The 26,822-nt window shown below is 42.7% G+C and overlaps 1 protein-coding gene across 1 annotated transcript in view; it reads left to right on the forward strand.

Annotated features, from left to right (window-relative positions):
- Positions 1 to 19,464, forward strand: part of SLC45A4 (solute carrier family 45 member 4) — a 54,113-nt gene extending 34,649 nt beyond the window's left edge. Inside the window, exon 7 of the mRNA XM_077493858.1 lies at positions 579 to 19,464. Coding sequence (XP_077349984.1) covers positions 579 to 938 — 360 coding nt within the window. The 3' untranslated portion in view covers positions 939 to 19,464. The remainder of the gene's footprint in view (positions 1 to 578) is intronic.
- The last annotated feature ends 7,358 nt before the right edge of the window (positions 19,465 to 26,822 follow it).

Genomic DNA, 26,822 nt, shown 5'->3' on the forward strand with positions numbered 1-26,822 from the left:
GAAGGTAATTTTTTCAGGGATTTAAGGTGGAAGGTAATTTTTTCAGGAGATTACTTAAGTGCAATTACAGTTTCTAGATGTTCCGAAATGCAGATCTTTAATTTCTGAGTTCAGGTCTACTTTAAATATAACTAAAGGCAAAACTTTTTTTTGTTTTGGATAGAGTGGAGAGAGATTAGAGCAGATGTCAGTGTTTATTGCTGTCTGTGCCCCCTGGTAGGGAGATTCATCCTCTCTATTTGTCCATTTTACCATTATCAAGTGAAAGTAAAAGAAAATCCCAAAGTTTGGGTTTTCCCCAAAAAAGTAAATATTACAGCGGGGACACTAGTTCTTAAGAGCTGGCGGTTCCCAAGGAATTCCCTTAATTTGCATGGATTTCCTCTCACTTCCTGCTTGGCTATGAGACAGGAAGTGAAAGGAAATCCCCACAATTGGGCACAGATGGTGCAGAAAAAATCTGACAGGGGTCCCTTACTCTATCTAAATTGGGGGAAAAAGGTTTGCCTATAGTTCTACTTTAGTACTGTAGAGTTAATTTAAATTGCTTACCAGTTCTTCATTCTGTTTGTCTGCAGTACATCCACCACAGCCCTGGGAACTCGAAGAGAGGCTTTGGCATAGACTGCGCCATCTTGTCCTGCCAGGTTTACATCTCCCAGATTTTGGTGGCCTCAGCTTTGGGAGCCGTGGTTGATGTTGTGGGTTCAGTCCGAGTAATTCCTCTGGTGGCCTCCGTAGGCTCCTTCTTAGGATTTCTCACAGCTACGTTCTTAGTAATATACCCAGACCTCGCAGAAGAGAACAAGGAGGAGCCAAAACGTCCAGCAAATGGAGCCATCGCTAATGGGGTGGATCCAGAAAAACCACTTGTGTTGCAGCTCTCTCCGAAAGGATCTACGGTTCCTCCAGAAGCAGAGAGCGAGTCGGCAGTCTGAGCAGGTGACGTGTTCAACCCGCAACATTCCTGCCCGCGCAGACACCTCTGTAGCGGCAATTTAATCAGGTGCACATCTGGACTGGAAACCAATCGCAATACGATGCCCCGCTATTCTCCTGTGTTGCCAGGGGAAGGGCATTTCCAGTTTCTAAGTGAAAATTAAAAAAAAAATAAAAGGAAATTAAATGGAAGCTCCTTTAATTTGCCCTTTCTAGAATCTTTCGATTAGATGATGCTTTTTCTGCATGATCCTTAAAACCTAATGCTATATGAAGTTTAGCCAGCTACATCTAAGTTTGAAGTTTTTGTAATGACACTGCTATAAACCTTTTTCTACTGTTTCACTTGTCGAAAAGTATGCAGTTGCTGTGTTAATGAAACATTAAAGTGCATACAGGGATGGCCACAGTTTGGGCTGGGCTAGTATTCCAGAGAAAAGCGTTTATGTGGCTCAGAGCTGGCAATGTGAGAAAACGATCGTGGGAGTCTTATCTTCCAATCTACTGTTTGAATACAGCCTATAATGCCTGCTAAGAAGAGTCCTACAATATTGCTGACCCTTCCTGGCCCAGCCCAACAAAAATGGCTTCCGCTTGCCCAGGTAACAGTTGCACTTTAAAAAAAAAGCCTTGCTGGGTGGTTCTCAAGCTTGGTAATGCCAGACTTCTTGGCAACTCTTTTGAGGTGGTTAAAAGTATAGTTTGTTATATTTTTTTCTTTTGTTTTTACAAACTGCAGGACACTGCTATAATTTATTTCATAGACCAGAATATTGTGGGCTCGTTGAATTCGAGTAAAGAGATCATTCACAAAAAAAGTTTTAAGTTGGATTTATATCCGAGTGGGAGACTGAGGACAGGTGGCTTTAGAGCCATTGAAATTAGGCCAGAGGTTGCGAACCATCACCTTAGACTAGTGTTCCCCAAACCGTGGGTCATGTACTACTGACAATAACACTTCTTCTATGTGGGTTGTAGTTTTTTTTTCTTTTTTTTTTTTTACAAGGCTATCCTATAGGAGCGTTTACTTACTCTGGAGGTGGCCAAGAGCAGACACTAAGTAGGTGTAACCTCATGTTTATAAGAGTGCTTCTGAAGAGGGTGTATCGTTACATATGGCAACCCATCACATTTGGCTACCCGCTAGAGTGTGCATGTGCAACGCCGCCATATGCGTTCCAACACTTTTACGACTATGTGGCTCCACCCCTAAGCTCAAGCCCCACCATCCAAGTAGAATTAGAGTTAGAATATAATTATGCAGAGGAAAGCAAGGCCGTGCCCGAAGCGAGGCGAGCGAAGCGAGGCCGTGCCCGAAGTGTGGCGAGGGGCCCTGTTACAAACTGGTGTCTTACAATCAATAATTATACAGAAGAACAGCTTGTCTGTAACGTCACTTCTGTGACAGAACGTCACTTCCGTAGCAGAATGTGATGGGAAGCCAAATGTGACGTGACAAGGGCAGTGCTCTGTTTGGACACTGACTCATTAGGTGGGTAGAAGCCTTTAAGTTGGTGCTCCAAGCAAAGTAAAATTCCTTATTTGAAATCCATGCTAGCCAGCAGTACTAAATTGGTACAATTTTGGTAATGGTGGTGATCTGCCTCCTTCCTTAAAGGTACTCAGCTTGAGTTTTTGTAATATATGTCATACCAACCGAGTTTGCAGTTATGTTTTCTACTGGTTTCTTTTATGTTCAGTACAGGTCATTGCTTCAAACCCCTCTTTGACTCTCAGAGTCCATTAAATTGCGGAAACATATCCATGTTGCATACCTGTGACATAGGGCTGTATTTTATATTTTTGCAATGCACCATTGGAGGTGGCAGCATGGGAAAAAAATTTACTATGTGGCCAGATGTATGGGGACACCTCTCCAAATTTTTGAATTCAGTTGTTTCTAGTGAAGTATACACAGCAAAGACGTTTTAGATAACTGTGTGCTTTCAGCCTTTGTGGCAACAGTTTTGGGAAGGTCCTTTTCTGTTCCAGCATGACTGTGCACCTGTGGGCAATGCCATCTCCATAAAGGCATGAAGGTTGATTTACTAAAACTGGAGGGTGCAAAATCTGGAAACCAGTCAGCTTCTGGGTTTTTTTTTTTGTTTGTCAAAGCTTAATTGAACGAGCTGAAGTTAGACGCCGATTGGCTACCATGCATAGTTGCACCAGATTTTGCGCTCTCCAGTTTTAGTAAACCAACCCCACTGTCTGAAGTGTTTAGTATGAAGGAGTCCTGAACTCAACCTTACTGAACACATTGTAAGATGAATTGGAAAATTGGTTATGATCAGGTCTTCCAACATGAATAACTGAGCTCACAAACGCTTTCTTGGTTGAATGGACATTCCAAACTCTTATGGGAAGCCTTCCCAGACGAATTGGCAGTTAGCCCTGCAAAGTAGGGAGGCTAATCCATATAGATGGTCATGATTTTGGTAATGAAATGTCCAACAATCTCATACAGGTGTAAACAGTCTGCTGTCCACAAACGTTTGGCCGTATAGTGCATTAAGGAAAAATTGTAAAGATGGTGGCTGTGGTACATGACCAACCAAACTTTGGGAAACCCTGGCCTAATGAATCTAGTCACAACCTATCCTCAGAATCTACATTAGCGGGCCTTTTCTATTCTAGCTCTGTGTCACCAAGCTAAAAAGGCCCATATAGAGGACTTTTCTTTATTTTTGTTATTTTTTGGAATTCTTAATTTGGAATGTAGAAAAACGTTGGTTTTGTTTTAAATGCCCGACGGATCCATCCGATGGCAGGACAATGTAAGAGTATGTTTAGCAGTTTTTACTTAGTCTGTCTAAAATCTGGATTTTCTTTCACTTGACATCAGGGGTCCTAAGCAATATTGCCCTCTTGTTTCTCTGCAAAAAAAAAATAAAAAAATCGACCGGGAGCAGCTTGAGAAATAAATACTGGGGCTATTTTTTATATTGCAGAAAAAAAAATCTGCTTTCTTTTAAAGCAGCGGTTGTAGAGTTGTGTTTTTTTTTTTTTCCTTTTTTTTGTTCTTGCAGCCAGTTTCCGATTAGTATATTGGTTGTTAAGATTGTTAAGATTCTGCTGTATAGATAGGTTTTTGTTATTTGAGAACACATTTTCGTAGGTGATCACTGTTGTAATGCTTGCCTAAGAAACTCGTTCGCACAGCTATAGAAGCAGTGTTACTGTTGACACGCTCGTGTTTATGCATCTTCGGGCTTGCACTGCGATCTTTTACCGTTATGATGTCACTGGTGGATTGGTGCAGAGATTTGCTTGTTTTACCACCAACAGCCGGTGAGAATCTACTTTCCTGCCTTGTGTCTGACCTAAAACAAGTATACAGATAAGAACCTCTGAACCATGGACTTCAAGATTGGGTCAGTCTTGAAGTCTGTGGGTTAACATGAGAGCAAGCCAACAAAGCATTGTTAGTAATGTGACTTAGCATCTATGCATTAGGTCTTCTGAGATTAACCTTTTTCGAGAGTCAAACCGGGCCTATAGAGAGGAGCAGTAAGGCACAAACACTGTGCACTACAATTAATCAGGAGGCCTACATACACAGTGAGAAAATATGGCTGCTTCCCTAAGGTTTTAGGAACCATACATTTACAAATGTTTTAAAACCGTAACACTAATTGATAAGATTATTGGGGTCTGTTGACATGCCTTAATGATCTGCAATGACATCAGTTTGAGTAATTTCTGACTTAATTTAGAATTCATTGGCAGGTGCTTTTTACCTGCAATTTGAGCTACTCCTCCTAACCCGCATCTGACTTACTTTAGATGCATCTGACTTGTATTGGGAGAAAAACATTTCTGATGTGAACCAAAGCCCATTGACACAGGCCCATAGGCTGATACCATTCACGGATACATCGAAAAAACTGTAACACAACTATAATTTCCCTTTAAAATAAGGCCGTCATGAGACAAAATCCCTGTATGAGAAGCCTCATATGGAAATTTTTTATTCTTTACTAGTTAAGTAGCATTGAATCTGTTCAGCTGGCCTCCAAGCAACATCACTATTTATGTGTAAGTTTGGTCTTTCTCAGGGTTCCATATAACCCTAAGGTTCCTCCAGCATATCCTAGGGGTCCCATGAAAGACGATTTCCACCCCTCAGATAAATTGCCACTGACACTAACGATCTTCTAAACTATGTATTTCTTTCTCCCAATATTCACCAATATAAAAACTATGGAGGTCTTTCTCCCAATAGTCACCAATGTAAAGAGACCCTTTTCCCAATGGCCAACAGTGTAAGGAGACCCTTTTCCAAATTGCCACCAGTGTAAGGAGACTATTCTCCCAATGGTAACCAATGTAAGGAGGCCCTTCTTCCAGTGGCCATCAACATAAGGAGGCCCTTCTCTCAATTACCCTTTTCCCAATGGCCACCAGTGTAAGGAGACCCTTTTCCAAATTGCCACCAGTGTAAGGAGACTATTCTCCCAATGGTAACCAATGTAAGGAGGCCCTTCTTCCAGTGGCCATCAACATAAGGAGGGCCTTCTCTCAATGACCACCAATGTAAGAAGGCCCTTGTCCCAATGAACATCAATGAAAGGAGGCTCTTGTCCCAGTGACCACCAACATAAGGTGGCTCTTGTCCCAGTGACCATTATTATAAGGAGGCCTTTGTTCCAATGACCACTAATGTAAGGAGACCCTTCTTCCAGTAACCACTAATGTAAGGAGACCCTTCTTCCAGTAACCACAAATGTAAGGAGGCCCTTCTCCCAATGAACACCAATGTATGGAGGCCCTTCTTCCAATGACTACCCATGTAAGGTTGCACTTCTCTGGGTGACCATAAACAAAAGGGGGTCCTTCTCCCACTAACCAACAATCTATGGGAGCTTGTCATTGACCACCAGTTAAAAAGGTCATTTCATTGGCCATACTGTAAATGTAAAGGGGCACTTTTCCACAGACCATCTATGTGGGAGAACACTACTATTTTCAGTGCCTGCATATCTCGTTTTGGCATTTTATGTATTAGTTTCATTTAAATGGTATTACTGAAAATAATTTTGGTATATAGAGCAGCTCTACTAGTCAAATACTATAATTATGCCACATTCCTTATTCTTTTTTTTTATTCTTGCACCTTACTGTTCATGACAATGTATCATGAGCTGTAGATATAGTAATCATAGCAGAGGTTCCTTGAGACCCCAAAATTATTTTAATGGTTCTTAAAATAATGGTTAATGGTTAGAACCTTAGAGCCCGGGGGGGGGGGGGGGGGGGGGGACTTCCACCTTTTTATTTATCTTTTGTTAAAAGTCAAAGGTAATGATAGATGTGGAAGTATGGGCAGATGTAGTGATCATATTATAACCCTTAATTATATACTTCTCTCCTTTCCTACATAGCCAGCAGACCAATACCCTGATGGTCATCTGACTGACCTAAACCCTGATGGTGGTCTGTATGATGTCCAATGTTCTGGAGCAATGATGGCAGATATGAGTCATTGGGCATCGTCTGTGGAAACCGCAAATGACTAAAGCTCAGTGGCCCTTAGCAAATCTGTTTTTCAGTTTTGCTGTAACCAGATTCATTATTTCATCCTGATATATGGACAGAGCTTCATGAAGCTGTTTGTGATGACCTGTAAAAGCAGGCAATCTAAAGCCTCCCTAGCTACTTAAAGCTAATCTCCGAGATGAACCTCCACCCCAAAATGTTTTACCTTGCTTCCCCCAACCCAAATGAACCACTAGATTAACAAAAAATAAACTAAAAGCCATGCCTTAAAATTATGGTAAGACACGGGTCTTGATTCTTCTTCTGGGCTGTAGTGTGGGAGAGTCTTCTAGTGTCCATTTCAATCCCCGGTGATATGGAAGCTTCTTATTAGCTGAAAGAAGAGTCTTATCCAAAGGGTTCTCACAGGGCAGAAGACGTAATATGCTCACCTTCCCTGCGCTCCCCCACTGCCTTGTTTGCCCGTACAGCTTTGTGTCAGTACGTGTCAAAGCATACCCAGGGTGAAAGTGAGCCTGTGCCCAGACTATGGACATTACACTATTTACATATTTCTAACCAGCAGTAGAAGAGCTTTAAATCAATGAAACTTATATTTTTTCCACAATGCTTATAGATACAGAGATGAATAAGGGCTTGTTTTAAAGCACTTTTACTGCTTTGTTCAGAATATGAACATATTTCTAACCAGCAGGACAAGAGCTTTAAATCAATGAAAATTATATATTTTTCCCACAATGCTTATAGATACAGAGATGAATGAGGGCTTGTTTTAAAGCACTTTTACTGCTTTGTGTACATAATCTGGGCACAGGTTCTGTTAAATGACTTCTTCCCTCCCCAACATGACAGTGTTCAGGCCTAGCAATTGACCAATCAAGCTTGTATTTAGGAAGAAAGGGGAGACAATCAGAGGCTCCCCCATTCCCTGAAAAAGCTGGGTATTACCAAAGGCTTCAGCAGATCAACAGTACAGCAGGTGAGCGCAGGAAAAGTAGGTATCAGTGGGTGTGGGATGAGAACCCTATAAAGAGAACCTGTCACGTGGCTTATTTAGGGTTCTTTTAAGTCCCACCATTTCCGGCTAGACAAGCAGTGCCTGTGGGTTTCTCACAGAGCCTTCAGTACCTTACAGAACATCGCACCATTAAGGTGCCACCATCACTTTATTACTTACTGTTCAGCCATGTTTTCTCCGTTATTATCCATTGTCATCGAAGCGGAGCCAGTTTGATTATGAGGAATATTGACTGATAAGTGCCTCGACTGATGTCACGGTTCCTCGTGGCTTAGTTAGCCTCATCTGTCCACGCTATTGACTCAGCCATAGAAAAGCGATAGGATCTCATGGTAATACACCGCCAAGTCCTGCATTTCTACAATAAATGTACAGTTGACAATTGAAGATGGATGTGCAATCCCGGTCCATGCTGCAATGTTGGTCCTAGGTTATATTTAGAGACATAAATTATAAAACAGATTTTGTTTAGGTCAGAGTGTTTTTTTTTGTTCTTTTTTTATGCTTTACTCCACATCAATCACAATACATAGTGGAGTTTGTCTGCGCTATAGTGTCACTGTGTCCTTATGGAGGCTTCCTTTATTTCTGAGCTGCTTGTTTTATTTCAGCGGTTGGAGAATATTCTGCGCTTTTCAGTGCTGTAGGTGTTTTTAAAATCGCTTTCGTGTAGGAGGTCCCAGACTTTGTCAGACATTGCATGGGGACCCTTCTGGCTGCAAGCACCAAACTTCTTTCGCTCTGCTTTGCACTTTTACAAAAAAAAATAATATTCTGAATCTTCAGTAATTATATTGAAATGCATGGTATAATATGTGTATAGTACATAAATGGCATGTATTAAAATAAGAAATGTTGCCTTAATAGGATCTATTTGAGACATGACAGGTGTACCGGAGCTGGCTTGAAGGTCGTGGCCTTGATTTCTATGACACTTGAAGGGGGTAAGCTATGCTTAAAGCCCAAATGAAGTCACAGAAAAGGCTATGCGGTCAGGTAGACTGTACTATGTCTTGCCTCCATTTTCCTTTAACAGCAGTTGCTCAAGGCATGTTTGCAATATAAGTCTGTGATGAGGGGTGTGGCTGTTATTCACCTCTGCCAGCACAGACCACTGCAGTGTGAGGGCGGAAAGCAGCTGTGCATGGAGTTAAAAAGGTATTCTAAAGTATTCCTTAGCAAAAAAATCAGCCTCAAATCATTACATACAGTATGGAGGTACAGGACTACAATGTGATAAAACATTGTAAGACTTCAATTGGGCTTTAATGGGCATATCTTAGCTGAAAGACATAATTCCATCATCCTGGCAAATAAGTCAGTTTTGCAAACAGTAGTTGATATCATCTTGTCCTGATATTCTTGTACAGATTGTACATTTTATACAGGGACTTCGGTTCCATATCTGCATAGCAGTGTAACCCCCCCAATGTTTGGTGTAAATTGATATTAAGCCTTCAGTTTTTAAGCACTTTCAGCAGCTGATGTGATCACTTAGGCTCCATTCACACTTGTACGACTCCAAAGTTCCACCAACTTGGGTATGACTTTGGCTTTGACCAGTGATAATGGACAACAGTTGCATGTTCCAACATTCAGGTACAACTTTCATGCATCTTTTGAAGGTTAAAATTGAAGTCTGTGGCCCTTAAGTTGCATGAAAGTCAGACCAAATTAGTGCATGAACTACTTGGAAGTTGCTGCAACTTTAGGTCGCACGTCTATGAATGCTTATCTTTGGAAAACATGGTGTCTAAAGTTGCATGGCAAGTCGTACGGGTGTGACTGGAGCCTTACTGAGTATGCAGCTTCTTATCGTCTCTAAAATCCAGTTTAAGCTGGTGCTATGACCGCTGCTCCAGGTTTACTGTTCCAGGGTGGCTCCTTTCTCTTGCCAGCATCCTATGGAGCCACCCTTGCATACAGAGACTAGAGTTGCCTCCCCTGCATTCACAATAGACCCATAGTCTAGGATGGCAAGACACTTCCCTGCTCCAGCCCCTCTCCCTTCTCCAAGCTAAGAGACTGGCTTAAAGACTGCACTGTCCACTGCTAATTCTTTCCTGTTTAGCCTGGTAGTTCATGGACGCAGCACTCAAACAGCACTAGACAGCAGCGTAGAATGCGTTATGTAGAGCTCTAGGGAGGGGAAGGTTGAAGGACTAAGGGAGTGCCTTGCCATTCTAGGCTATGGGGCTTCTATGATTGTTTTAGGGCAGTGGTTCTCAACGCCCGTCCTAAGGACCCACTAACAGGCCAGATTTGAAGTATTCCCTTGGAGAGATGCAGACTAGAATACTGCAAACACCGAGCAGCAAATGATATCCCCTGGGATGTATTTCAGCTATCTTGCAGACCTGGCTTGTTAGTGGGTGCTGAGGACAGGAGTTGAGAACCCCTGTTTTAGGGAGACAACTCCAGTCCCTGCATGCAAGAGTGGGTCTATTGGATGCTGCAAGAGACAGGAGCCACTCCAAAACAGGAAACCTGGGGCAGCAATTAGACAATCCCAGCAGAGAAGACTGCCATGACATACAAGAGGGAGGAGACTGTCCTAAATTCATAAGAAATTGACACGCAACTTAAACCATGTTTACTTCAGAATCCTATGTAAGGCTTGGAGGAACAAGATACTGATACTGTTTACAAAGCTGATTATTTTGCTGCCCTGATTTCAGGCATGGTAATTCAATGATGGGGTTGGACTTCAGAACAGGTTTGGGCGGCCTTGGTCCATCACGTGGGGAAGAAAGTTCCAGCATGCACTGGGGCTTGTACTGCTTTAACAGCTGAAGGGCCATCAGCAGCCTGATAGAGTAAACCTGATTCTTGTGTGCTGCAATAATAATGTTTATGCAGATTATAGATATATTATAGATTCTTAATTATGCTAGCTGTAGAAGCCTGACGGCTACGCTCTTCTGAGGTCATCAGGCGGTAAAGATTTTTTTGGTGGCAATACGAATTCTTAATTTAGTTACTTGAACAATTGTCCGAACTGCATCTCCGCGGCTAGCTGTAAACCGTTTTTTTCTTTCTTTTTTTAAGATTTATTTCAAAGCAGTTGGATAAGCCTGTTGCGATGATATAACACTTGAAATCAAACAATCGTTTAGCTGCTGACAATGCATTGCATAGAGACGAGCTGCGGCTGTAAGCTTTGTGGAAAAGGACTTTCACATTGCCAATATAGTGACCAGCTGGCCACTAATAATCTGCAGTTACATCAGTTTGAGAAATTTCTGACTTCATTTAGAATTCATTTTTTTTACCTGTAGTTGACCTACTCCTCCTAACTTGCATTTGACTTACTTCAGATGCTTTGCATTCTCCACAGTCTTTTATGGGAATAAAAACATTTCTGATGTGAACCAAAGCCCGTTGACACAGGCTCGTATGCTGATACCATGGAAATTGGAAAACCATGGAAAAATATGGAAATTTTTATTCTGTGACTTTACTAGTCCTAGTGAAGTAGCATTGAATCTGTTCAGCTGGATTTGAAGCCGAATCACTATTCATGTGTAAGTTTAGAGCAGTCTTTCTCAGGGTCAATATAACCCTAAAGTTCCTCCAGCATATCCTAGGGGTTCCATGAAAGATGAGCATTTTCTGCCCCTCAGATAAATTGCCACTGACACCAACAATCTTTTAAACTGTGGAAGTCTTTCTCCCTAAAGTCATCAATATAAAGAGACCCTTTTCCCAATGACCACTATTTTATAAAGAGGCCCTTCTCCCAATGGCCACCGTTGTAAGGAGGGCCTTCTCCCAATGGCCACCAGTGTAAAGAGGCCCTTCTCCCAATGGCCAACAGTGTAAGGAGGCCCTTCTCCCAATGGCCACCAGTGTAAAGAGGCCTTTCTCCCAATGGCCACCAGTGTAAGGAGGCCCTTCTCCCAATGGCCACCAGTGTAAGGAGGCCCTTCTCCCAATGGTCACCAGTGTAAGGAGGCTCTTCTCCCAATGGTCACCAGTGTAAGGAGGCCCTTCTCCCAATGCTCACCAGTGTAAGGGGGCCCTTCTCCCAATGGCCACCAGTGTAAAGAGGCTCTCCTCCCAATGGTCGCCAGTGTAAGGAAGCCCTTCTCCCAATGGCCACCAGTGTAAAGAGGCCCTTCTCCCAATGGCCACCGTTGTAAGGAGGCCCTTCTCCCAATGGCCACCAGTGTAAGGAGGCCCTTTTCCCAATGGCCACCAGTGTAAGGAGGCCCTTCTCCCAATGGCCACCAGTGTAAGGAGGCCCTTCTCCCAATGGTCACCAGTGTAAGGAGGCCCTTCTCCCAATGGCCACCAGTGTAAAGAGGCCCTTCTCCCAATGGCCACCAGTGTAAAGAGGCCCTTCTCCCACTGGCCACCAGTGTAAGGAGGCTCTTCTTCCAGTGGCCATCAACATAAGGAGGCCCTTCTTCCTGTGACCATCAACATAAGGAGGCTCTTGTCCCAATGGCCACCAACATAAGGTTGCTCTTATCCCACTGACCCCCATTATAAGGAGGCCCTTGCTCCAATGAACAATAATGTAAGGAGACCCTTCCAGTAACCACCAATGTAAAGAGGCACGTCTCCTAATGAACACCAATGTAAAAGTGCACTTCTCCCATAGGCAAAATAAACAAAATGAGGTCATTCTCCCACTAACCAACAATGTATGGGAGCTCTTCATTGACCACCAGTTAAAGAGGGCATTTCATCGGCCATACTTTCACATTGCTAATATAGTGACCAGCTGGCCACAGATCTTCCATGTTAGACTTTGATAGACCGGCCATAGAATAGGATGGGGTGATGCACTTGGTTACATCACTGCAGAATAAACTAGAATCTTTAGAACTGGCTCACCACTAACCTTTTCTGGTCAATCTATATGGAACTGGCCAATCAAAATCCATGTGTGTTCAGTCTTGTGGGGTCAGGATAGAGCTAATCTTTTAGGATAGAGGTCTTGCTATCCTAAAAAAAACATCAGTTCTCACTCGTTTTATTTTAGGTGTGTAAAATTAAGCAAAAACATGCAGGTTTTCAATAGCTATATCAGCCATAATTGGGGTGCAGACAGTTTTCTTGCACTGGGGTCACAAGGGGAAATCTTTTTCAATCATTTGAACAATCTGTGTGCCTGGAATCATCCATTTACTATATTAAAACAAAATGGGATATAGTACCAAGGCTTTGGAGCATGAATATTTCAAGGTCAGGTCAATCTTGTAGTTCACAAGAACCACTCAGTTTTGTTTGGACTAAGAATGGAAATACGGCAAGGGTCGGTTTTACATTTAGGGCCTATACATCTATGTGTTACATTGTAGGCTTTGATGCATTGTGGTGTCATTCATTTTGAATGTCACCCCAACGCATGAAGGCAACACACCTGAATCCTTTGCTACTTGTATACTGCGTGTTTGACCAAAGAGTCAGGCTGTCCTTATAGAAAGTCTGAGTTGTCTGGGAGTGATGGGCAACAGTTGAGATGGGGAGAAGTTAAGAACACATCACATGCTCCATTCTGATGCCTGTGCTTAAGAGGCTTTAGGTGTAATTCTGTCCATAGCTTAGATTTCCATGAACTCCCTTTAGCTCACTCCCTCAATGGCCACTAGTTGAAGACTCCCCTGGACATCTTTGGCCTTCCAACGTCTGATGAAGCCTTATTTAGCCTGATGTGGAACAGTATGGTCATGGTCAATTGTTCTAATCAAAACACTATATACCCTGAGTTGCAGGTTCACAGTACTCAACAGGCAGTTTCTGCCTAAGGTGTCAAGGAGTCATGGGTGGAAGTTGGGATGGGAAAGAGTTAGGCCGACCATAAATGGTTCGAATCTCAGCCGGTTTCTGCTGAACCGTGATTCCAACCATGTATGGGCAGGCTGAATGTACCCAAGTTGATCGATCGATCAACTTGGGTACAACCAGCATGCAGGATTTTACATGCTATTATTGCAAGCCTAGTGGAGGGAGATGGAAGTGGAGGCCACAGGTCCTAGAAGTCACTATGTACAAGATATTCAAGTGGCTGACTGGAGGACTTGGGGGAACAGATGTTAGTGTCATTAATAAACAACTATCGGGCATTTAGACCCCTTTCACACCACACCGCTGATAGCGTCGGCGGTAAAACGCCGCTATTTTTAGCGGCGTTTTACCGGCGGATTTGCGGCGCATTTCGGCCGCTAGCGGGGCGCTTTTACCCCCCCGCTAGTGGCCGCGAAAGGGTTAAAACCGCCGGCAATACGCCGCAATAGCGGCGTTTTGCCGGCGGCATTACAGCGCTGCCCCATTGATTTCAATGGGGAGCAGCGGTGGAGGAGCGGTAAACACACCGCTCCTTCACCGCTCCAAAGAAGCTGCTGGCAGGACTTTTTTCTCACGTCCTGCCAGCGCACCGCTGTAGTGTGAAAGCCCTCGGGGCTTTCACACTACACACAATGGTGCAGCTTCTTTAGGGCGGATTGCAGGCGCTATTTCTAATGCTATAGCGCCTGCAAAACGCCCTGGTGTGAAAGGGGTCTTACTGTCTTTGCTTACCTCAAATAACTGGAGGAAAGCGAAGAGTCAAAGTTGAAAATTGTGATATCATTGAAGATAATGTCCATACCTGATGTGTGAACACTGCAGACAAGATGTACAATAGCCAGCTGTTGTCTACAGCTTGCAAACAATTGCACAATTTATGTTGTAGGAAAGACATTACTGTGTTAGATAGAAAAGGAGGGTTTATCTGTTGCACAACCCATAGAAAATATTATTCTGTCACAAGATTATATGTGTATGTATTGTATTTTAGGCGTGTTATTTACCTTTAGAGGCCTCCTTGTGTAGATATCTAAAAGGCCTGAGATTGCTGCTGGGCACCACCACCTTGGATTTGATGTCAGCAGACTCATAGCTGTCACTTAAGTGACACCCTATAGTATTCTTCAGCAGCTACATATAAAAGGTTATGTAGGAAGGGGAGGGGCAGAGGAGCTGTGCCAGTACAGACAGTAAGTAGACACTCTCAGAAGAGTAGAGGCCTATGATGTGCAAGGAGGGAGAGGGTTGTGCTAGGGATATGACTCTTTCTGAAGTTCAGAGGCACATTGCAGACCCATAAAAACTTTCTATAAAAACACTGTAAGCGAGCATTTAAAATACTTTATTTTTCTCTCAAATTTACCAGATTTTTTTTTTTTATTTGCTGCCAGGGGTCTCTTTAAGGTTTAGTAGCGTTCACTGTATTTCTAAGAAAATATAGAGAGAGAAGCCACTACTGAATCATAGATTGTACTGGCGATATCTGACCAGTGAATGTTTATGTTGGGTTCAGGTAGGCGGACAATCAGATCCCAGTGTGTATGGTCTATAAGGCATGTATGGTCTACAAGGCACACAATTTTTTTTTTTTTTGGTGTCATCTTTGACAGTGTGAGTAGTGCAGTTTATAAGATGAAAATAAAAAGAAAATGCAAAAAAAAAAAAAGGAAAACTAGCAATAATATTTTTAAAGGAGGAATTTCCAGCCTGCACGTCCCCTTTAAGAGCATATACATAAGGTTTGTCTGTTGTAGGCTTCTCCCACCAGTATTTCTCTTTTATGCCCAATTAAAAATGTAAAGGCTTCTTCCCTGATAGCGCCCCACCGCCCAAACAAAATTATCTGGAACAAAACCTTAATAATAAATATCTAACAAAAAAAAAAATCGTGCTTTGATCCCGTCTTTCGGGAGGCACAGGTATCATCCTATCTTACCTTGTTCATTGTGGGAGTCTATTCTCGCGGGTTTTCGAGGTAGCAATGAGGGGGGCAGTGACATCACCTGCATCTCCCAGAAGCCAAGATGAGTAATTTAAAAAAAAATATTTCGCAAGAAATAATATTACGAAAAAGTTTTATTTATAGCTTATTTATTTGGGCGGGGACTGGCAGGGAAGCAGACCTTTGATTTGCATAAAAGGCATGCTTAGAATTTGTCTGGGTGGGGTCATCATCTAGCTTTTCATCTGGTGGACATGTCGGAAGCATTGTGGAGGTGGGTGGACACAGTGTGGCAGGCCAGGCACTATATTTTGACAGTCTAGGAAGCTGTAATTTACAGGCAGCAGGCTGTAGGGAACGGGGCCTTACCAGAGCATCCCCCGGTAGGCTGGTCTGAGCAATGCAGACTTGCCACATTATGATCTGCCGGGGGCCACTGAAAATGACATTGCATGCCCAACTTGGGACACGTACCGTAGGTTGCCTATGTTAGATTGAAGATCTAGGTTAAATGGATAACTAAATGTATACTGCAAGCTTGCACCAAGTACAGCTAAGAAAACAAATTTAAATGTATATTTTAACACTAATGTTCACAGAATATATATGTGTGTCCCCCAAAATGCAACACATACAATCAATAGAACATATAATGTCATTATTTCATCAGTTTAAATCGGTGGTAAACCATTTGGGGGTTGCAGTCACAGGGAATTTCCGTCATTGTACAAGCCTTAAGTGTGTGTATGGATAAAATATAGTGATGGTTTAAATAAGAGGAATACTAAAACACCAAAAATAAATAGCTTGTATTGGGATGTCTGGGTTTCCTGAGTTAAGAGTGGATGTACGGTTTATAAGCCTATATATGTATAATCATTTGGTGGAGACTTGGAGGTTCAGCTGCAACCTGAGGACCTAAAGTGCCCGGATTGTAAAAAGGGAAACTCTAGGCCTGTTAAAAAGAATTTCCCTTAAGGTTCGTTATATATATATTACATAGATTTTTAGAAAACATTCTTTGCTGCTTTTGCTTTGGTAGATTTTGAGATTGACAATCCCAGTGCACTTGATGCAAGACTGAAGAGCGGCGCATCATATAATCTTCTGCGCTGGACCTACATGTGTGGGATTCTATTCTTCAGCTTGTGTACTCTACCAAAAAAAAAAAAATCGAACAAATTTCACCATCCACACCAACTATTGTATTTCCAAACAGAATACTCAAACAGTAGCTGAAGCCGATTGGCTGCGGTCACTGTTCAGTCAACAGTTTTCCGTTTGGCTCCTGCAAACTTTAGATCAAATTCTGTCAAGCCAGATGGTGCTGGCAGGACCACCAATGGATTGAACTTCAGCAGCAAAAGGGACTAAATTTCATCCATGTTTGGCCAGTCCTAGATGTTCAGTTAACCTAAGGATGCCTTTAATTTGAACTCAAACCCATGGGCTCACCTTAGCTAGTAAGATAACCCCGGGACTTTGCTTAGCTTGTGCCTGGGGTTCCACAAAGCCTTGGCCTTCTAGTAAGCAATTATTGACAATATAACTACTAGTAGGTAACTGACCTGCCTCCTCTTGCTGGCCAAGCCTTTCTATTCCCTGCCAAATTCAGGGGAATGCCTTACTGGCCAACAGGAAGGCTTGTACCGGGAGGAGGTTCGCAGTAACTGACCAAGAAGTGGTGTGCTCCATTGTTGCTAAAATCTGGTGAAGCCTGTTTTAGGAACCTGGAGCTGAACTAAGTGCAAAGATTTTCTTTAACAAAGCTGAAGTTTCTTGTGGCATCCAGAATCCTTGCAAAATCGATAAAATGAGGAGATCAAACTTTCATATGGCATTGCTGTAGGTGACATTACACATATAGGCAAAAACAAGAAACAGAGGGTGGACCAGCCTAGTGCCCTACCTTTTGAGATAACTTTAATTAATAAAAACAAGTTCAGATGTATATTCACAAATGGCAACATCAAAAAAGGAACATCAAAGTCCAAACATGAGATGTTGTTCCAAAAGGTTGATGCATTTCGAGCGGAGATCCCCTCTTCCTCAGAGCCAAATGCGTCAGCCTTTTGGAACATCTTCTCATGTTTGGGACTTGTCCAGTGGATCAGGCTGTTTGGAGTATTTTTCGGACTTTGATGTGCCTATTTGATATTGTCGTTTGTGAGTATACATCTGAACTTGTTTATATTAATAAAGTTATCTCGAAGGTAATGTGCTAGGCTAAAGGGGTTGGGAGCCTGGTCCCTAGCCAGGTACTCGCTAGCTAGCTAGGAGATAGGGAGCAGTTGGACTGGCTCCCAACCCCTTTATCTCAAAAAAATTCTGGATAATGCTAGAAACTTCTAATTGACCATATCTATTTATTAATATTGTTCCCTGAGGCCATTCATAAATTCCAGTTCTAATGTGCTAGGCTGGTGCGCCCTTTGTTTCTTGTTTTTGCAGTTATCCCTCTGGGTTTTCCCAGCCCTTTCTTTGGGGGGGACAGCAAAGCCGGTGCTAAATTTTCATCAGTCGAAGATTGCATATTGATCCTTGCCAACACATCTCTCTGGAGTGCAGATGTCTTTTTTTTGTCTGCATTACTCGTATAGGGATAGTTGGGGAAGAAGCGAGGCATTAGCGTTCCGTCGTCCAGACTCCTCCGTTGCCTGAGGGAGTGCATTTAGCGCAGTCACATGTCGTCGATCTCCATATAACCCAAAATCTGCAACAAATCCGATCAGCTGCTTGTCCTACCATCATCCTTCAGTCTGATCCTTGTGAACATGTAGAGGGTCCTGGTCGTCTTCAAGAGTATGGAATGATCTTTTTCGACCCTTTTTTTTAGATTTCTCACGGACCGCAGCGTTCATTACGTGCCTGCTTCCCTTTTAGCATATTGTCTTTTTTTTTACGTAGATAGATCAATTATAGTACCTGCTGCACACCGTAAAGGAAACGCTTTGCGTGTTTGCTATTTTTATATGCTCCTCCAGAATGAAGCTGCCCTTGACTCTTCAGCTGTTTGCGGTTGCCGACCACGTCCTTTATGACGTGTAGTTCCCTACATCGGCTGACGAGCCCAAGGGCCCCCAATATCTGGCCCTCTGAATCTCCTTTCGGAGATCTTTGGAGTAGAGAATCCCATACACCATGTATAATCCCCTATATCACATATAACTGTCAGAAAATATGCTTTATGAAGAGTTTAAATATTTTGCTAAGCGGCATTTAATATAAAGAATGCGTGTAACACATGTAGGAACTCTAAATACAGAAATGCACACTTAAAGGAGAACTCCTGAATTTTTGGAAGACGTTATGTAAATAGCCATTAACCTGCGTCAGTTTGTTTTTTGCTTGAAAAAAAGAGAAAAAAAAAAAAAGAAAAAATGTATTAAAATTATATATGAAAGGAAAATCGGTCCTGTAGGATTGAACAACAAACCAATGACACCATATGGGTTATTGCATGCATTTGATGCTGTAGTAGCTCCGCTCACCTCAGGACATGTAGACTAGATAGAAGCTGTTTTTAAGCTTGAGTGCCAGGATTATTACAGCTCCCAATAAATTCTAAAAAGACACCAGATCCATATATCTTGATGATTTATTGATTTAATGGAAGTTTTCGATATTCTGAAGGACGTTCTCCTTTAAGCACTCATAAGTTACATGTGTGCAAGCGCTCTATCCGAAGTAACACAACTATGGAAAGCTGTACAGAGTTTTTTTGGAATGCCTAAAGTGCTGCACGGTAGGCATCTCAACATGAATATGTTTAATGATCTGGTTCCATAGTGAACTGCCCATATGACAAGTACTTTTTTTTATCAACTTATTAAGTTGACCACTATGGTAGCTCTTGCTGAGTTTAGTAAACTTTTATAGATGATGTGTGTTAAACACATGAAAAATGTTATAAAGAGGAAAAAGGGATTAAGAGTGACGTCACACGTGATTGATCTTTGAATGATTTGGTTATGCTGTATAACTTTTTTTTTTTTTTTTGATTTGTACACTGTTTTGCTTGTTTATTTTTTTCCTGTTTTTGGAGTATGATCATTTGCATGACAATTTTTTTTTTCTGTATTTTTTTTTTTTCAAAGCCATGTTCTGTAATTTTCTGTTTTATTTGTATGATCTGGTTTAATTTAAAAATTGATTTTAAAGTTAAATAAAAAACAGTTTTGGATTGTCAAATCCTGCACACCGTATACAGTGAATTTCGATACGTTGTTCAACAGTTCGATCTTAATAAACATTTCAATAACAGGTTGAATTCTGTGTGTACGCGTATTTTTTTTTTTTTTTTCTTTTCAACCAAAACAAATGAATGATATTTTCTATTAGGAAAACAGAATTTTCTACAGCAGCCATTCTCAACTAGGATTCTATGGAACCCTAAGCCCTTGTACACATGGTCGGACATTCCGACGGAAAATGTCTGATCGGACCGTGTTGTCGGATAATCCGACCGTGTGTGGGCTCTATCAGACTGTTTCCATTAGAATATCCGACCGACAAAGTTTTAGAGATTGGCTGTAAAATTTTCCGACAACATGATCCGATCGGACTTTGTCCGATCGCTTGTAGAGAATTCCAATCGGACAAAGTGCCACGCATGCTCAGATCAAATTCCTAGACCAAAGCTATTGGCTACTAGCCTGAACGTAGTCCCGTCGTAACGAAATAACGTCACCACGTTACGAACGATCGGATTTTCCGACAACTTTGTCCGACTGTGTGTATGCAACACCAGTTTCGGACAAAATCCGACAGATTTTGTTGTCGGAATGTCTGACCGTGTGTACAAGGGCTAAGGTTTCTTCAGAGGTTAGGCTGGGGATTCTTTGAGCTTTGGCTGACTGATCTCCCATTTGATGGTGCCTACATAGTTTGAGACCAATAGCAGTTGGCAGAAACAGCAGAAAGACACCAACTTTTTAGCTGTTAGCCCTTGTACACACGGTCGGACATTCGCACGGAAAATGTCCGATCGGACCGTGTTGTCGGATAATCCGACCATGTGTGGGCTCCATCGGACTGTTTCCGTCAGAATATCCGACCGACAAAGTTTTAGAGATGGGCTGTAAAATTTTCCGACAACATGATCCGATCGGACTTTGTCTGATCGTTTGTAGAGAATTCCGATCGGACAAAGTGCCACGCATGATCAGATCAAATTCCTAGACCAAAGCTATTGGCTACTAGCCTGAACGTAGTCCTGTCGTAACGAAATAACGACATCACGTTCTGAACGATCGGATTTTCCGACAACTTTGTCCGACCGTGTGTATGCAACACCAGTTTCGGACAAAATCCGATGGATTTGGTTGTCGGAATGTCCGACTGTGTGTACAAGGGCTAAGGGTATCAATCTGATGACCACGGTTGTATTCTTCCCACTGACCAAAAAGCCAAAAAGGGGCATTCTTCCCCCTGACCAACAATGTAAGAAGCATTCTTCCCTCTGAGCAACAATGTAAGAGACGTTCTTCTCACTCACCACCAATGTAAGGGACATGCTTCCCACTGATCACTAATGTAAGGAACAATCTTTCCACTGACCACCAATGTAAGGGACATGCTTCCCACTGATCACTAATGTAAGGAACATTCTTCCTTCTAACCACCAATGTAAGGAGAATTCTTTCCACTGACCACCAGTGTAATACAATAATACAGAATACAATAGCTCAGTGGAGAGGATGCCCCCATCCAAATCAAATGGGTGAATCAAGTCAGTATTTTTCATCCAGCTTGCTGGTTGAAGGAAAAAGAACCGACTGAGGGGGCAACCCACTGACCTCTGATGAGTTGGTTTAGGCAGGAGTTCCTTGAAAGCTGAAACTTATTTTAGGAGTTCCTCCGGGTGGAAAAGGAATGCAATACTAATAATAGGTTAGCATAGCAGCATAACAATTGATCTACTACAAGAAGTAGTACAACAGTACATAACATCTGTGATAAATGTCCGCACATGAATTATGAATTGCAACCCTCAATAAACACAAACATCGAAAACAACATAGCAATAACTACTTCTCATCTATTATACAGTACGTGGGTGAGAGGAGAGGATGAAGACCACAGCACTGGTGGAGACCGCACCCATACGTCATGTAATATGTAAGAACCACTAGGAAATGTTGAAGGTTTTAGTCAACCAAGGATTCCAATTTTTCATAGAAAGCTGGACATTCTCTATGTGTACACTGGCTTTTTAAAGCCTAGAAATTTGTTCAAGAGCTTCACCCATTGGGTTGCCTGGGAGTGGTTGGAGGACCACGACTTTTCAGGCTTGAAACAGAAGCTCATGTGTGAGTGAAACTGGGGTTAATGTTAAGATCTGTAGGATTCCTAGTAGGCAAATCTGAGGGGTGGTGGGAACCAGGCACCCCATCAGGTCCAAAAATTTGAGCGTTTGAACCCAAAATGTGTTTACAATTGGGCAAATCCATATCAGGTGGAAGAAAGATGTTCATGGGGTTTGACATCTGGGGCAATTTGAGGCTATGTCAGAAAGTCTGACCAGTCTATGCAGTGTAAAATACTCCCAGTGAATAAATAAAGTTTTGATTGTGCTCCGTCTTGTACATGGGGATACCTTGCAGCCTAAATCCAGGTTTCATTTCACTTAAAAATAGTTTGGGGCAAGCTGACCCAAACAAACTAATTAAAATGACAAATACATGCTTCCCCTCTCAGCACTGAATAAGCTATATATAGAATTGGTTACATACAGAATACAACACTTTGGTATGAAACAAAACCAAGTTGGGCTGAGTGCTGCTCAGACATTTACAAGAAGCTTTATATCTTATGAATGAATACAAAGCTTCATATGCTTGGCAAAGCTGTAGATCATGACATCATCCACCCACCTCTCGACCTCAACCAGAGGAAGTCTTATGTTCAGGGGTGTTACTAGGTGGGAAAAAGGCCAGGGGCTTGAGCCCAAAGTCCGAGCCCGGCATGGGGGCTCACTTGCTGGTTGCTGCCTGGCTTACCAGTGCCCATGCTGACCACTAAAAACTGACCTACCTGACACACACTGACCTACCTGACACATAATGACCTACCTGACCCACACTGACCATTACACTGACCTACCTGACCATTGACACTGACCTACATGACCCACACAGACCTACCTGACCCACACTGATCTATAGAGATGGACGAACTTCCGACGGGACGTTTTGCGAACGTGAACCGCGAACGCGTCCGAAAGTTCGCAAACCGCAAAGTTCGCGGCGGGCCCCATTGACTTCAATGGCAGGCGAACTTTAAAAATAATTACTAGCTGTGCACACATAGTCCCACCACATGGCCACTGACATAACACATGTATGAAGTGAATCTGGGATCAACAACTACAAGCATTCTTTTTTTATATGTGAAATTTTGACAATTCAGGACTCGGGAGCGCATGAAGGCAATGGAGGAGAGGGAAGGTCAGGGTAGGCTATGACGAGGGTGCAGGAGATGATCACCAGCACGGTGATATAGAGCACTGACACCAGCACCGTGATAGAGTGCACTGACACCAGCACCGTGATAGAGTGTATGTGGAAGAAGGTATATAACACCCCGCTTCAATCTGTTGGCCACTGGTCTATCACACCAGTTATAATACTTTTTTTTTATTGCATTTGTCGCTTTCTGTAGTATTGCTGCAGAACCGCTCAGCAGTCACAATGCTGCACAGTGGAAATGCACTATACTATGCTTTCTCTATGTGCAAGTATTTTATACGTGTATTACACACCTATATACTGCACACCAAATAGTACACCTATACCAGTCCTTACAAGGACCTTTGTGGACCAAGTAGCTAGTGATTTGCAGACTGTACCTCAGTCCCTACACTGGTAAAGGACTGCTGCAGAATAGGGCAGTAATCTGCAGCAGTGCACCACAACCCTATATATTGTACACCTATACCAGTCCTTACAAAGACCTTTGTGGACCAAGTAGCTAGTGATTTGCAGACTGTACCTCAGTCCCTAAACTGATAAAGGACTGCTGCAGAATAGGGCAGCAATCTGCATCAGTGCACCACAACCCTCCAAATAGTACCCCTATACCAGTCCTTACAAGGACTTTTGTGGACCAAGTAGCTAGTGATTTGCAGACTGTACCTCAGTCCCTACACTGATAAAGGACTGCTGCAGAATAGGGCAGCAATCTGCATCAGTGCACCACAACCCTTCAAATAGTACCCCTATACCAGTCCTTACAAGGACTTTTGTGGACCAAGTAGCTAGTGATTTGCAGACTGTACCTCAGTCCCTACACTGATAAAGGACTGCTGCAGAATAGGGCAGCAGTCAAGTATAATATTCTTTCTATATTTGGAAGAAAGTATATTATACGTGTACAACCCTATATACTGTACACCTATACCAGTCCTTAAAAGGACCTTTGTGGACCTAATAGTAATAGCTAGCTAGTGATTAAACTGACTGTCCCTGCTGCAGACAGCGTCCTGTCCCTCCCTGCACTGATAAAAGACAGGCTGCTGCAATCACCAACACAGCAGTGCACTGAACCCTATATACTGTACACCTATACCAGTCCTTAAAAGGACCTTTGTGGACCTAATAGTAATAGCTAGTGATTAAACTGACTGTCCCTGCTGCACACAGTGTCCTGTCCCTCCCTGCACTGACAAAAGACTGCTGCAATGCAGTGCACTCAGTGCACTCAACCCTATAAACTGTACTACACCTATACCATACCAGTCCTTAAAAGGACTTTTGTGGACCTAATAGCTAGCGATTTGTGTCACTACAGTCTCTCCCTGCTCCACACAGCGTCCTGTCCCTACACTCAAATAAGACAGAATGTAAAATGGCCGCCAGATCAGGTCTATTTATAAGGTAGGGGGAATGTCCAATTGTCCATGTGCTGAAATGTCTCAATTGGCTGTCATGTACCCCATGATGGATGTGCCATCATGGGTCAAAGTTCTTTCACACTGTAAACACATATGTCCGCCGGGCGAACAGCGGCAATAGTCCGCCGATCAGGCAAATCGCGAACACGGAAAATCTGCCGCAAAACGACCGCCGGGCGAACACTTCGGCCATCCCTACTGATCTACCTGGCGCACACTGACCATTACACTGACCTACCCGACACACACTGATCTACCTGACCATTACACGTCAGACTTCAGGCAACCTCCTCCTGCAGCTCAACCATAGTGTGCGGCACGCTCCTCCCAGTAGACAGCAGACAGCCAGACACAGGAGAGGCGAGCCGCCAAGCAGGGATCTCATAGTGCTCGACGTGGCCGCACTGTAATTCCCGCCTTCTGGAGCCTGCAGAAGGGACTGTGGTCATCACCCGTCCCACAGTCCCTGCATTGGAAAAATGGGGCGTCCATCATAGGCGCTGCAGATTCCAGAAGGTGGAACCTGTCACTCGGCCGTGCTTTGGAGTCAGATCGGTCCCCGCTCAGGCTCGTGGGCTGATAATAGAATTGTGAATGCCCGGGGCTTTTTGGGGGCCCACTCGGGACTCCAGCCCCCCTCCCAACGCCACTGCTTATGTTCATTCATAAAATGCAAAACATCCCGTGAATGAATAAGCGGCTCTCAGGCTGACTCAATTTTGTCCCTGGAACAGGACGGGGAGTCCCTGTATCTCTTCTAGAACACAGCGCTATATACTGTATGTAGCTGATTCCACATTCAGTTTGTAAAGTATTGACAGCGGGTGCATGTATTAGTAATTTGAAATAGTTTGTTTAGGCCAGATGGGCCCAAACTAACTATTTTATGTGAAATTAAACCTGAAGTTAGGTTTTACCAGGGGTCTCCAAGCAGTCTTCCCATTCATGTGTATGTGTCTTTATTTACCACTTCTAGGTCAGCAGTCCCTTTTCCTGATGGGATTCAGTGTACCTTCCAAAAATAGCAGACCAGTAACGCTATCCTGTAAGTTTTTATTTTCCTTATGGTTACTTGCAGGTCAATTACCTTCATTAAAACACATGACCATTTTAAACATACTGGCGCACGGGGAAATATAACTTGATTACCACTTAAAGCAGAACCTAATTTTCCACATGCATTGTATGTCCTCGCCATAAGCAGGACATCTTCCTGCAAGGCATTCTTGACTATCAATCTAAAAAAAGAGACAGACACTTTACAAGGAGCGTTCAACGCACCCCTTGATAGAAGTGCTTTGAAAAGAGCTCTACTTCTAATTGACACGACTTCATAGAGGAGCCATGGAGAGATCCCTACTTCCAATAGGCACCCCTTAATAGAGGAGTAATAAAGAGATTCGTACTTCCAATAGAAAGCCCTTGTTAAAAGGAGCTGTATAGAGATCTATACTTCTAAAAGACACCACTGTATACGGGTGCATTGGAGACATCCCTTCTTTCAATAAATACCTCTTGATAGAGGAACCATTACAGAGATCCCTAATACACCTCTTGATAAAGGAGCCATGGAGAGATCCCTACCTCCAATAGACTTCCATTGATAGAGGGGCCATGGAGAGATCCCTATTTTCAATAAACACCCTTTGATAAGGGAGCCATGGAGAGATCTCTGCTTCTAGCAGCCATTCCTTGCTAGAGAAGCCATGGAGAGATCCCTACTTCCAACAGATTCCCCTTGATATAGGCACCATGAGCAGACCCTTACCATCAATAAACACCCCTTGATAGAGGAGCCATGGAATGATGCTTACATCCAATAACAAGCCACTTGATATAGGCAATATAGAGAGATACTTTCAATAACCCTTTTAATAGAGATGCCATGGAGAGATCCCTACTTCCAATAGAAACCTCTAGGTAGAGGAGCTATGGAGAGATACTTTACTTCCAATAGACAGCCTTTAATAAAGCACCATGGAGAGATCCCTAATTCCAATAAACACCTCTTGATAGAGGCACCATGGAGAGAACCCTACTTCCAATAAACACCCATTAATAGTGGGGCCATGGAGAGATCCCTACTTCAAATAGATACCCCTTGATAGAGGAGCCACAGAGAGATCCCTATCTTCAATAGACACAACTTTATAGAGGAGCCATGGAGATCTCCCTGCTTCCAATAGACACCCCAATAGAGGACCCATGGTAAGGTCTGTACTTCCAACGCAGTGCCTTGAAAATGTATTCATACCACTTGAAATTTTCCACATTTTGTCATGTTACAACCAAAAATTGTAATGTGCTTTATTTGGATTTTATGTGATAAACCAACACAAAGTGGCACATAATTGTGAAGTGGAAAAAAATGATTATTTTTTAAATTTTTTTTTTACAAATTAAATATTTGAAAAGTGTGGTGTGCATTTGTATTCATTCTCCTTTACTCTGATACCCCTAACTAAAATCTAGTGGAAACAATTGCCTTCAGCAGTCACCTAATTAGTAAATAGAGTCCACCTGTGTGTAATCTACTCTCAGTATAAATACATGTTCTGTGAAGCCCTCAGAGGTTTGTTAGAGAACCTTAGTGAACAAACAGCATCATGGAGGCCAAGGAACACACCAGACAGGTCAGAGATAACGTTGTGAAGACGTTTAAAGCAGGGTTAGCTTATAAAAAAAAAAACCCAAGCTTTAAACATCTCTCGGTGCCCTGATCAATCCATCATCCA

The sequence above is a fragment of the Lithobates pipiens genome, unplaced genomic scaffold (assembly GCF_037356315.1).
Source record: "Lithobates pipiens isolate NorthernLeopardFrog02 unplaced genomic scaffold, aLitPip1_a1.2 Scaffold_19, whole genome shotgun sequence".
Taxonomy (NCBI): Eukaryota; Metazoa; Chordata; class Amphibia; order Anura; family Ranidae; genus Lithobates; species Lithobates pipiens.